Here is a 12,056-nt window from a genome sequence, read left to right as displayed (position 1 = left end):
TTAAAAAAGAAAACAAGTAGAATGACAAAAAAAAAAAAAAAAAAAAAAATTTTTTTTTTTTTGGGGGGTTGGGGGGGGGGGGGGATTATGAACTGGACCTTACAAAATTGACAGGATTCATGAGACTAAACCTATAACCAGAGGCATTATATCAGTACTAATCAAATCAGATGCAATCAAAAACAGCTCAACACTAACACACCATTCAAATATTTACATCAATCCATTCAGTTAATAATAGACAAACATGTGTGTAGCCACAGCTACTCAATGCACTAGATACAGACAAAAACAAAATCTAGAAATGCATGACACACACACACACACACACACAGTCATGTTTATCACAGAGCCCAATCAATATCTGACAAATGAACAGACAGCAGCCTAAACCACCACTGACACACAAAACACACACATGCACATCAAAAACACCCTTTATCCTGTGAAAGCCACTGTCGCATTCTGCTATCATGGCTGTCCTTTAACATGTGGCAGACGTGAACCTTATAACCCGCTGTGTTTTTTTTCCTGCAGGGTGAGAGCATGTCTGTATCAGTGTGCGCTGAGACACACTTCCAGCCATCTTACTGCTCCCGTCTTTCATTCATTTCCCTCTTTACTACGTAACAATTCACACACACGCCTATTGCTTCCAAGCAAATGGATAGTAACAGCTTTGTCGGGGAGCGCAAACAAAAGCCACGGTGCCACTTCAGCCCAATTCATTTCAGCATCATTAGTTTTACGTGACAGACAAAGCAGTCTCATACATCAAGCAGCATGCTTGATGTATGATAAATTATGGTAATCACATTTGAATCGAGCAGCATGTAGGCTGGAGGCCGGTTAACCCAATCAGTGCAGACGTGCAGCATGTGTGTGATTTTGTGAACAGAGACAATAGACACAGTTGATTGGTTTGCACACCATCTAAACCCCTTTTCTTTTTCATTCCATCTATCCTTACCTGAGACGATGGTTCTGGTACAGCTTCCTCTTGCCGTCTGATGGGCGTCTGGAGAGAGGTAGCCTCCCTGCGAGACTGGTGTACTCTCTTTTTCCCTCTCCCGAGGGCCGCTCAGCTCTGCGTTTCCCCTGCCGTGAGGGGGTGTGTGTCTGAGTGCATGTGTGCGCGGAAGGGAAGTCACACTGGGGAGCTCTGTGTCTCTCTCCTCTCTGCCCAAATACCCTAGTCTTCCCCTCCGCCCACTCTCGTCAGCCACACCCTTGCCGTACACCGATTGGCTGGGCTGCTCTGCAGGGGGTGGGGACTGAACATCAGGTGTGGGTTTTTCCCCACTCTCTGTAAGACTGAAGTATCGAACTCCTTTCTCATAGGCCGGAAGCTGAGCAGAGACCGCCTGATTGGGTGAGGCCTGAGTGGTGGGTGGAGCCACGGAGATCCCCACGCGAACATCTGCGGTCATTGATGGGGAAGCACTCGTCACCGTGGCAACAGAGGCCTGGGCGGTGACCGCGGTAACAGAGAGGACCAGTGATGCAGAAAGAGGCTCCAACTTCATGCTTCCATTTTGCAGCTGGAGAGAAAGAGAGAATAATTATATTTTCAGATGGCGTTCACATTTACAGAGCCCAAAGAGGTAAGAGGTCATATGCAGGACACATGATTCAATGGCAGCTTGCAGAGATCGGATGTGCTTTGCATACCAAACAATCTCATCAGTAAACTTCTCAGACATGCAACAAACCTGATTTTTTGTTTTACACCACTAATCATCATCATCATCATCAAGGTCTATTTAAAACACAATTCTAATCCCACTTTCTTGAAAAAAACTGTCCAATAGCTGATTTTCTCCCAAAGCATGCACACATTTGCCAATTTAAAGAAATAGTTCACCAAGAAAATTATGTTTGGTCATCATTTCTTTCCAAACCTCTAAAAATCATATTTTTTTCAGTGGAATATAAAAGGAGTTATTGTGCAGAATGTCCTGGCTGCTTTTTACCCCCATCAGTCTAAGTGAATGGGTCTGTTCAGCTTCAAAAAAAGCACTTCATAAAAGTTACTCATGTGACATGTTCCTTGTGATAAATCAAGTAAATTTTAGCATACTTTAAAAAAAAGTACTTATTATTGAAATAATATGCTTTACAAGAACATACTCTAGTGTGAACTGAATATAACGTTTTCACACACTTAATTGCATGTTATTTGCAAAATTATGAACATTTATTATAATTAAAATTCATATTAAATGTAATTAGTTGAACTTAAGAGAATTTTTGAAATGTAGTGCTTCAGTCCAAAAGAAGTGAAATAAAAAGCGCCCATTCATAAAAAATAAAAAAAGTGTCTCACACAGCTCCGGGGGGTGAACAAAGGCCTCCTGTAGCGAATCGATGCGTTTTTGTAAGAAAGATATCCATATTCAAAACGTAATAATCACTTTAATCTAGCTTGCGCCAACAGTTGTACACGGAAGCAGCTCCGGGAGGATGACGTATGAGTTCACTTTGTTCACCCCCTGGAGCTGTGTGAGACACTTTTTTTTTATGAATGGGCGCTTTTTATTTCACTTCTTTTGGACTGAAGCACTACAACACCAGCTGACTGCAATGATAGAGCTTGGAATAGCCAGGACAATTTTTAATATAACTCCGACTGGATTCGTCTGAAAGAAGAAAGTCATATACACCTAGGATGCCTCGGGGTGAGTGAAACACAGCCTAATTTTCATTTTTGGGGGAACTAACCCTTTAAGTGGCCTTTTATTTCAATAATATTATTATTATCTGCAAGTACAGTTTTTAAAAAATATATAATTTCAAGATTTGAAGTACACTACAATGCAGTTAAGTGTAGGCCTACTCCCTTTTCACAGGAGCTTTTGCTATATTCCAAATCATCTGAAGCCATGTAGTTTTGTGTGAGGAAAAGACCACATTTTGGAGCCTTACAGCCCTTGTTTTCCATATACTTTTGCTGTACAAAGAAACATCAGCATGAACATTCTGCCGAACAACCCGTTCACTGAAAAAAAAAACGTTTGGAAAAACATGAGTAAATGCCAATTTTCATTTTGGGGTGAACTGTCCCTTTAATAATTTAACACAGTGAAATGCAGTTACTTGGATAAGAAATTAAACCGGTCAAGTAATGAAAACGTAAACCAAAGCTGTTATAATGCAACTGTGCAGTAGCAAAATCCAGTTGGAAATGCATTGTTGTTGGGGTCTCTGCAATTAACCAATCAGCAGCTGCTGCCAAGGCAAATATCTCACTGACCAGCCAATCAAAAGCCTCAGTCCAGAGTGTCTTACTTGCTCACTCTGAGGGGGGCCAACAGAATCATTAGTCACAGCGGGTTGATCTGTGAGACTGGATGGATCTACGTCTTTTGTAAGCTCCTGTGAATGGCACAATGTCTTTGGAGTCAACTACAATGGCTAAATGATCTCTCTTTAACAATGTCTATCTAAAGGTGAACAGCAAATTTTCTAGGCCACGAGTGGCACCAAACTGAAATGTAATGAAATTAAATGTCTCTAAATACAGAAATCACAATGAATCTTCTTATTTGTGAACTAGCACACAGGTAAAAAGAGGGATGCCTTACCTGATCAACCTCGCCCTGGGTGATAGGTTGAGTCTGAAAGCGGGCGTTGACTCTACGCTGGCGTGTGTCAGGGCGGGGTCCGTTTGCTGATTGGCCAGAGGGTTGTGACAAGCGACTGAATAATGCCATCTTCTCAGAAAGGCTTAGTGTTGACAAGTCCGGCCCCTCAGGCCCCAAGTCCTCTTCTCCCAGAACCGCCTCCTTTGAAACATCTTCTTTCTCCTGCTCATGGTGGGTCGATCCATGTGCTGATGATGCCTGCAGACTGGAGGAGAATTACAAGTTGTTATGCTATAATAAAGTACTGCACACAGAGTGATTGAGACCAGTCCGGCTGTTAACAAAACTTCACAAAATAAATCTTTATGGTAAGTATCCCAGTGAATATCCCGGTAAGTAATCCAGTTTGTTCATTAGTCAGACCTAATCAGACCTGTGAGAGCAATATGACACATTTTATACAGTCAGCCAATTAAGAACATGACAATCATAAATGACAATGCTGGGGAATGTCACTTTTAAAGAAATGTGTTATATTATTCTTTTAAAACCAATAAAAAAAACAACTAATTATACTACATAGCTGTATAGAGATAGTAACAAATATTTACGTATACTGTTACCGGTTGACCAGAACGAAATTACTTTCACAATTTGTGTTATACTTTGGAAAAATATTTATGTTTGTACCCATGAAGGAGTGTTGTTTGTTTGTTATTGTGTTAAAGTTCACAAAAAAAGAAAAAAAGAAATTTAGCACTAAATCATTAGCTATGAGATGGCAACTATGTTATAAGTAGACTGAATCAGTGAGGGTCTATTGTATCAATAAGATTGTGTAAAACAAACGGAGTTCAACTTACTGCCTGGCCAATGTTCCAGTCCAGTTCATGTCCAGACATAGGACTCACATGCATTGGTGTTGTGCTCTTGTACTTAATTTAATTTCATTGATTTGCAATCTCTTTTCCTTTCTAGTTTAAGTAAATCTCTCACCCTCTGTCACTCTTGTAAAGTTGTTGACAGACGAGTGACACCTCTGACATTTCAAAGCACACAGAGAATGCCAAATGTGTTTTGCTACTTAGCATGTGACTATTTACAGCTAATCTGGGTGACCACGTGCTGATGTAGACACCCAAAACATCTGCACATGCTCACACACATTAATATACTCTTACTTTTTCATACAAACAGGCACTTGCTCACATTTCAAAATACAGGAACTGCATAACCTCATAATTGCATGCCAGACATTCTCTTTTCACACTTCCAACAACAATTTACAACAGCGCATGAATGACAAATCCACCAGCAGATGGTGCACTGGCACATGAACATTCCCACTGAGATGTGCAACATTTTGAGAACTGATTAATCCAATGCACTAGTCAATGAATGAACTGGGTAGTTGGTCTCTTTCTTCTAAGTATGGTCTGAATGCTCTATTAATATGCAATCACGCTGTCGAAGAACAGACCGTTCTGTTTCCATTAAAAGTCCAAGTCAAGCAATGAACAAATTAAGAAACAACATACAGCTCAAGACGACAAGGCCTACAGTATATACTCATTTATACACAATAACGCATACAAAATAAAATGAAGCATTCAAATGATACCTGAAACTAGTCATGGATGTGCTGACTACAGCGGGACCGGGGATTCTGGGAGCAGTGGTTTGAATAGTGATGACTTGGGAAGGGGGAGCGGGGGAACTTTAGAAGAGGACATAACAAAAAGAATGTAGAGTGAAGTGAACAAGAATCAGTTCAAAAGTAGGGGTGTAGAACAAATCATAGAAACATCAGGGTCAAAGTAAAATTTTAAAGCAATGAGTCATTCAGCATCAAACAAGTGATTATGGGAATGCGAGTAGTCAATGATGAGTATATCTTTTTAAAGGAATAATTCACCCACAATAAAAAGTCTGGACCACAAGCTCCAAACATGACATAAAAACACTAAAAGTAGTGTTGTACCGGCTTTATGGAGTTTTACAAATACAACACGAAATTCATGTTGTTATTTGTTGATAATTCTTACTTCTTCAGAATTCTTTTTGTGTTCCACAGGAAAGATGACAACATGAAGTCAACAGATTTTGTCACTTCTTGCCAAACTATTTCTTGAAAAATTGCAGGGAAGTGATTTAATGATATGAAACTAGATCCTTTACATCACAAAAAGTGACTTACGTAGCAGCAATGACAACTTCCTCTGACGTGACCGGCTGTGTCCGTGACCGATCCTGCACACGTCTGAGTCTCCGCTCAACCGCAGCATTGCGTGATCGAGGTTTGAGGACACCTCCCTCTGAAGTCTTCTCCAGCTCCTGCAAGACAGGACCAGGAGAGGTAAAAAAAAGTCTGGTTATGTATACAATGGTAATATTAACTACATTAACTTACTAAATTTATTGACTCTTTTATGCTATATATATTGAGTACATATGTGTTTGTAAGCATTAGGTTCATGTGATATTTCTAATATATATATATATATATATATATATATATATATATATTTAAGTTGTGTATGCTACAGAGATTTGATACCCTGAAAAGAGACCTCTTGGCTGCCACGCTCATTTTAGCTCGTTCATCCATTTTTTCCTCATCCACTGGACAAAAAAAATAGGATTAAACATGAGTTACTCAATATTAACTTTGTTTATAGAACTGTAGTGTAAAAGCATGACTATGACCAAATCACCGCTGAGGATATTTGGTACAACAGTTTGTTTGATATCGTTTAAATTTTGACTCACATTCTGCATGATGAAGCTCTGGACTAATACAGGACCTAAAGATAAAAGTACAAAAAGAACAAAAATATTTGACCCTGATGATTCAGTTGTTGTGGTATGATGACTAAAGAAAAGAAAAATTAACTACTTAGCCAGAACTAAAGCAAATTTCTAAAAATGCTTTCATATCAAAATTCAGATAAGAAGTATATTTATTAAAAGACTGCGGAATACCAGAGCACAAAAAACAGTGACAATTTACAACCAATGATAAAAAATGGTAGTTTCAGTGTAACCCCCGACTTCCTGTTTCACTGTACCTATCAGACTCCAGCCTTTCAGCTGATGTAATTGGCTGGGTTCTAAACCTCTCAGATGACTTCCTGTCATCACCAGGGCAAATGTAACGTCTGGGTCGACGTGCTCCTCTCTCGCGGTCACTGCTGGCAACTGGATCACTCTCTGTGGGAACCTGGTCTCCTTTAGACTCCCTTTGTTAGACAGGAAAGATTGTATTAACAAAAGACAACTTTTTTGTAGAATTAGTTTAGTATGGAGCCTCTAAAGCAACATTTGCAGAAAAAAATCCCTAAGACACAAAAGTCTCAAGGCACTTTAGGGGCTCTAGAATGACTCTAAATCTAAACTCAGCAACACATCAACAAATGAATTAATACATCATCAAATCACACAATACATTTTATTCACAATAATAATCATGCATTTGATGAAGACAAATTTATTTGCACAATACCAATGCAAGGTTAAGATCAAACAGTTTGCACGCCTGGAAATCTACAAAATCTTGTCCTGATGTCCATACAGTTAGAGGAGATGCTAAAATAGATTTAAATTAAGTATAGATTAAGCGATTTAAATAGGAAGTCACTGTTGAAGCTATTAGTCAATGCCAACACACCTCTTTTCAGACTTAGTTGCTTATATGCTGAGTGGCAAAGTTTCAGCAATTAGATTAAACCTCTGATTGAACAGCAGCACACACATGCTTGCATATGATTATTATATTAATAATAATAATAATAACATATTATTATTATTAATAGAATTTTACATACAAAAGTAGGGATTATTACTTAGAGGTTAGTGGGTTTAATCATCATCTTTGGTAAAGCTTTGATTTAGCATGATGACATGCCAGTTCACATACAGCTCTGGTCTGCTTCCAGAAGCATTCTCCAGGTAGGAATGTCTCAGCTTTGCCACAGAGACTCTTGTGTCCAAGGTGCCCATTTCACCATTGGCCACACCACTCGGTTCTCTAGTATGAAACCCTGTACCCATCACCATTGCAGACTCTCGACTGGCAGCACACTCCAGACTTCTCAATGCAGCAGACCGTTGAGTTACTCCAATATCTGACATAGAGCGGATTCGCACCTTTGGCCTGAGGTCACCTGCATCCTGACTCACTCGATGTTGAGCTTGTGGGAGGGAGGAACCTTTCTGCAAGTACCCTCCAACATCCCCCACCCTATGGTGTGGAAAATGCTGCTCATTGGTTAGCTGTGTGGGAGCTGTGTCCATTTCTTCAGGTAGGTGTGCGTTTATCCTCTGCTTTCCTTTCTCATGTCTTTCAAAATTATCATCTGGCTGGCCCATTCTATGCACTCCTTGCACTTCCCATTCATTCAAGGGGCCAATTTTACGTACCCTACGTCCATCCCAATCATCTTCTGATTGGCTTATCCTTCTTCGTCTGACATGCCCTTCTTCATTCTCTGACAGATTGATCCGTCGTCTTCTACCATGTCCTTCTGCCACTTCCTTTTGCAGCAACCTTTGGCCTTCTTGCTGCTCCTCTACCTCTTGACTGGTTTTCTTATCCCCCTGTACCAGTGGTTCAACAGACTGTACAATTTGGCCTTGTCTCCGATCAATTTCCCATTCTCTTTCTTTGAATTCGTCAAACTTCCTGACACCTCTTTGTCCCATCCACTCAAACCGGTTAGTGCTCCAATTATCTTGACCCTCCTCTTTTTTAATTTTTAATTTTGATTGCTCCCCTTGATTGCTTTCTTCTCTTTGCCCAATCTTCCTTATACCACGTACCACATCTTCACCTGTGAAACTATTCTTTGTGCCATTATCTACCTGTCTTTCTTCAGATCGACTGGTTCTTCGGTCATCATGCTGTTCTTTGTCTTTTATTAGACATATTACCTTTTCAACTGTTATTGTTCCCTCCTCCATCTGAGCAATTCCTCTTCCATTAGGCCCTTCTCTTTCTTCCAACTGGTGCAACTTTCTTCCACCTCTCCCCTCCATTTCCTCTAACTGGCTGATCCTTCTGATTCTCCGAATTTCCAAACCTTCATCAGTTTGTCCACGCATGGGATCATCCACACTCTTTTGCCGGCGGCGGATCTCTGAGGGTAGCACAGCCTTTCTGCTCCTAAGTAACCCTTCTGAGGCTGGATCCTTTCTGGATGCTGATCGACCTTCTCTGTGAATGGTCTGAATGTGATCAGCACTAGCCCTCTGTCTAGTCTCTTCATCCTCTTTGTCAGCAGATGTCGAACCAGGTGCGGCCAAGCGTCCTTTGGGGTCCAGTATCTCAGACTTACCAAGTGAAGGTCCAGGAACAGAGTAAGCTGCATGAGCATTTGAAGGTGGGCATAGAGGGCTAGGTGTATAGGAAAGAGCTGAGTGAACAATTTGTCCATATGCTGGAGGTAGTGCCTGGACTGAACCATACTGCAGAGGTTGGCTGTGACCATAATGGCCATGTGACAGACGTGAATGCAAGGTGTGTTCATGTTCATGTAGAGGCTTCTGAGTAGGTGCATGTGCTTGAGCTGTTTGGCAAGTATCCCGATCCAAAGGCACTGGTTGAAGGATAGCCCGATACCTGTGTACATGTGGTGGGGCAACTCTGGGACCAGGTGATGACTGCTGGAGATTTTTGTATGCTGGGTGTGGTTGTTGGGAATGTCTGTGCATTTGTGATGGTTCTTGAACATCTTGACCATCTCGCCTTGGTAGGGATTGCTTGATTTGCCTAAATCCAGGCTGATGACCCATGGTGCTAGGGTGTATACCAGGACTTTGTTCATAGTTTGGGGGCTCTGTGCTTTGGGCACGCTGATGATTTCCAATTTCACTTGAAGCTATGTGTTGAAAGGCAGGTGAATCCATACTGTGAGTACGCTGGAATCGTGGCCGCTCCACACTATGTGCCCTTTGTTGACGGGTCTCCGCTCCCTGATGTGGTTGTTGAATTGGGGTTTCGGAGCTCTGTGTTCGTGGTTGGTTTGCAGATTGAGGTCGTGGAGCTAAATATGGAGGGGCAACTGTTGGATTACGTCTGACAGAGGATGCATCTGGCCCTGAATCAGTACCCCTTCCCGAGATGTCCTCCCTTGTTTGTCTCTCTCTTACTCGTATTCTTAATGAAGGGAGGAAAGAGAGGCATTAACATTCATCCAATTCAGAAACATGACCTACTATCATCCTGAGAGAAAGTGTCATCAAAATCAATAAAGATAATGATAGATTAAACATTTTTGCCCCACAGATCAAGGACAAGGACCACCATTTCCCTCATATTACAATAGCATGTTTTAATTATTTACAGCTAGCTTTTGCCTGAAATAAATATGAAAAAATAAACATTCTCAGATTAATTTCTTCAGCAGCTGGAAAGCAAAGTCCTTTTATTTACAACCCTTTGATAGACTAATATAAAAACATTAACAAGCAATAGTGGCTTGGTAACCATTTATGGTTACTTGTAACCATTTAATAGTAACCTCTCAACCAACAGTGACTCCATGACACACAAATAAGCTCCACCTGTTATATGTTTTTTTGAGGTGAAAAACTGAAAAGGAATGAAGCCAAAGTTCATTGTTAGGTGCTGGTCTCTAGTGAGGGGCAAAGGTCAGTGGTTAATAAAAACAAAGTGGATAGAGGAGGGGGATTAACAAGGGAACTATTTGCCAAATTCTACGATGACTGCATATGGAGAAAGTCAAGGGATGAAAGTGTGCAAATGTATATTTGTCTTCATTGACTTCATAGGATATAAGGTCAAATGTTGGAAAATGGAGTTAGCGGGTCTACAGGGGAAATTTAAAGGGTTACACTCCCACTCTGATACCTGGATGGCCAGTTGATTTGTGAGTGTGTTTCACTGTCCATGTCTCTCCTGAGGGACCACTCACTCTGAGAGAGAGCTGCCAAGCTAAAGAACACAGAGGCCCAGACCCCAGTTATCACAGTAACATCATCATGACATTCAGCACTAGAACAAAACACACCTGTAGCTTTACCAATCCTCAATGAGATTGTAGATGGTGACCATTGTGATGTCACAAATACTGTAAAACATCTGTCCACTTTTCCTGACTGTTTCCTCTCTTTCTTGTTGTATAGATATTTAGTTTCATATATGGTTCCTCAATTAGTCTCCGTCATCATTACTGCCTTATAGGCCTTCATTTAAGTATGATGATCTAATTAGTATGGACATCTTTCGCCTCAAGGTTTGCCTCAAGTTATGTACAGCAACACTTCAGATAGAACACATGCACCTGTACTTGCATATAAAAGTTATAAAGTTATGTCTTTAAAAAATATTGCAGGGATCTCAAACAGTCACAATGACATACACAACCTGTGAATCAATAAATCTGAAAATACAAGTCACCTAGTCTGAAATATTGCTGTTCTCTACTGATCTCAAGATAAATGTTATGAATGTCTGAAAACAACCAATTACGGTCATACTAAATAATGTGCATATCTCTTCCACTACTATGGGGAGACTAAGCCTTGAAGGTAAGGGGGCATGCAGTATCTTTCAGCAGAGCTTCAGAGTTAAATTCTTGCTGATGACCAGTGAACAGTTCAACATATTTCACCCCAGCTCACCAGCTCTCTGGCATAACTGTGAACCTGACTAAACACAAAAGCTGGCCCATTCAACATTTTTACCAGGAGCATGTTCAAGAGATTCCGCATTATCTGAGTAAGGCAAAAAACAACAAACAAAGCATTAGTCCTTGCCGAGCTCCACCACTTCATTGGAAGATAGATGATGGCAACTGTTAACCCTGTTTCTTTTACTTGCTTTATAGAATGATTTACAAAAAGCAAGCAAGAGCTGAGATCTTGAATTTCTCATTTTCTGAATGAAAATCTCTTTTCTTTTCTTATGAGAATTTGTTGTAAATCAGTCTTTGTAAATATGCATTCCTTTAGCCATAATCCATGTACCCATTAACTTTGAGGCCTTCAATAGCATTCCTTTCAAATAAAGGTTAAAGGGGTAATATGATGCTGCTAAAAATAACATTATTTTGTGTATTTGGTGTAATGAAATGTGTTTATGCGGTTTAAAGTTTAAAAAACACATTATTTTCCACATACTGTACATTATTGTTTCTCCTATATGCCCCGCCTTTTTGAAACGCATCGATTTTTACAAAGCTCATCGGTCTGAAATCAGCTATCCAGTGTGTTGTGATTGGTTGAATACCTCAAGCGTGAGACGGAAATGTTACGCCCCTTACCATACTGTAATGCCCTGTCTGGCTGGAGCGACGAGACAAAAACATTAAAACCCATTACAAACGAGGCATTTGTTGCATCCAGTGGGGACATAATTACTGATTATAATGACTTATATTGTCTTTTTATGCGTTGCGTTGCATCGTGCCGTGTAAACATAAAACCCTGTCTGCATTTGTGATCAGAGAAATG

General features: G+C 40.4%; 1 protein-coding gene across 2 annotated transcripts in view; it reads right to left on the bottom strand.

Annotated features, from left to right (window-relative positions):
* svilb (supervillin b) overlaps positions 1-12,056 on the bottom strand; it is a 49,731-nt gene that overhangs the window by 25,654 nt on the left and 12,021 nt on the right. The window contains exons 7-16 of one of the 2 annotated variants that reach the window (XM_016290803.1): positions 10,453-10,536; positions 7,501-9,738; positions 6,653-6,823; positions 6,354-6,388; positions 6,142-6,206; positions 5,782-5,918; positions 5,206-5,301; positions 3,585-3,849; positions 3,289-3,375; positions 971-1,541 (exon numbers count right to left, since the gene is read on the bottom strand). In XM_016290803.1, the coding sequence (XP_016146289.1) occupies positions 971-1,541; positions 3,289-3,375; positions 3,585-3,849; positions 5,206-5,301; positions 5,782-5,918; positions 6,142-6,206; positions 6,354-6,388; positions 6,653-6,823; positions 7,501-9,738; positions 10,453-10,536 (3,749 nt within the window). The remainder of the gene's footprint in view (positions 1-970; positions 1,542-3,288; positions 3,376-3,584; positions 3,850-5,205; positions 5,302-5,781; positions 5,919-6,141; positions 6,207-6,353; positions 6,389-6,652; positions 6,824-7,500; positions 9,739-10,452; positions 10,537-12,056) is intronic. The other variant, XM_016290804.1, reaches the window with a different exon arrangement.

Source organism: Sinocyclocheilus grahami, unplaced genomic scaffold (genome assembly GCF_001515645.1).
Source record: "Sinocyclocheilus grahami isolate Dianchi unplaced genomic scaffold, SAMN03320097.WGS_v1.1 scaffold263.1, whole genome shotgun sequence".
NCBI lineage: Eukaryota > Metazoa > Chordata > Actinopteri > Cypriniformes > Cyprinidae > Sinocyclocheilus > Sinocyclocheilus grahami.
Note: the sequence above shows the minus strand (reverse complement) of the source record. Positions and strands in the feature narration are given on the sequence as shown.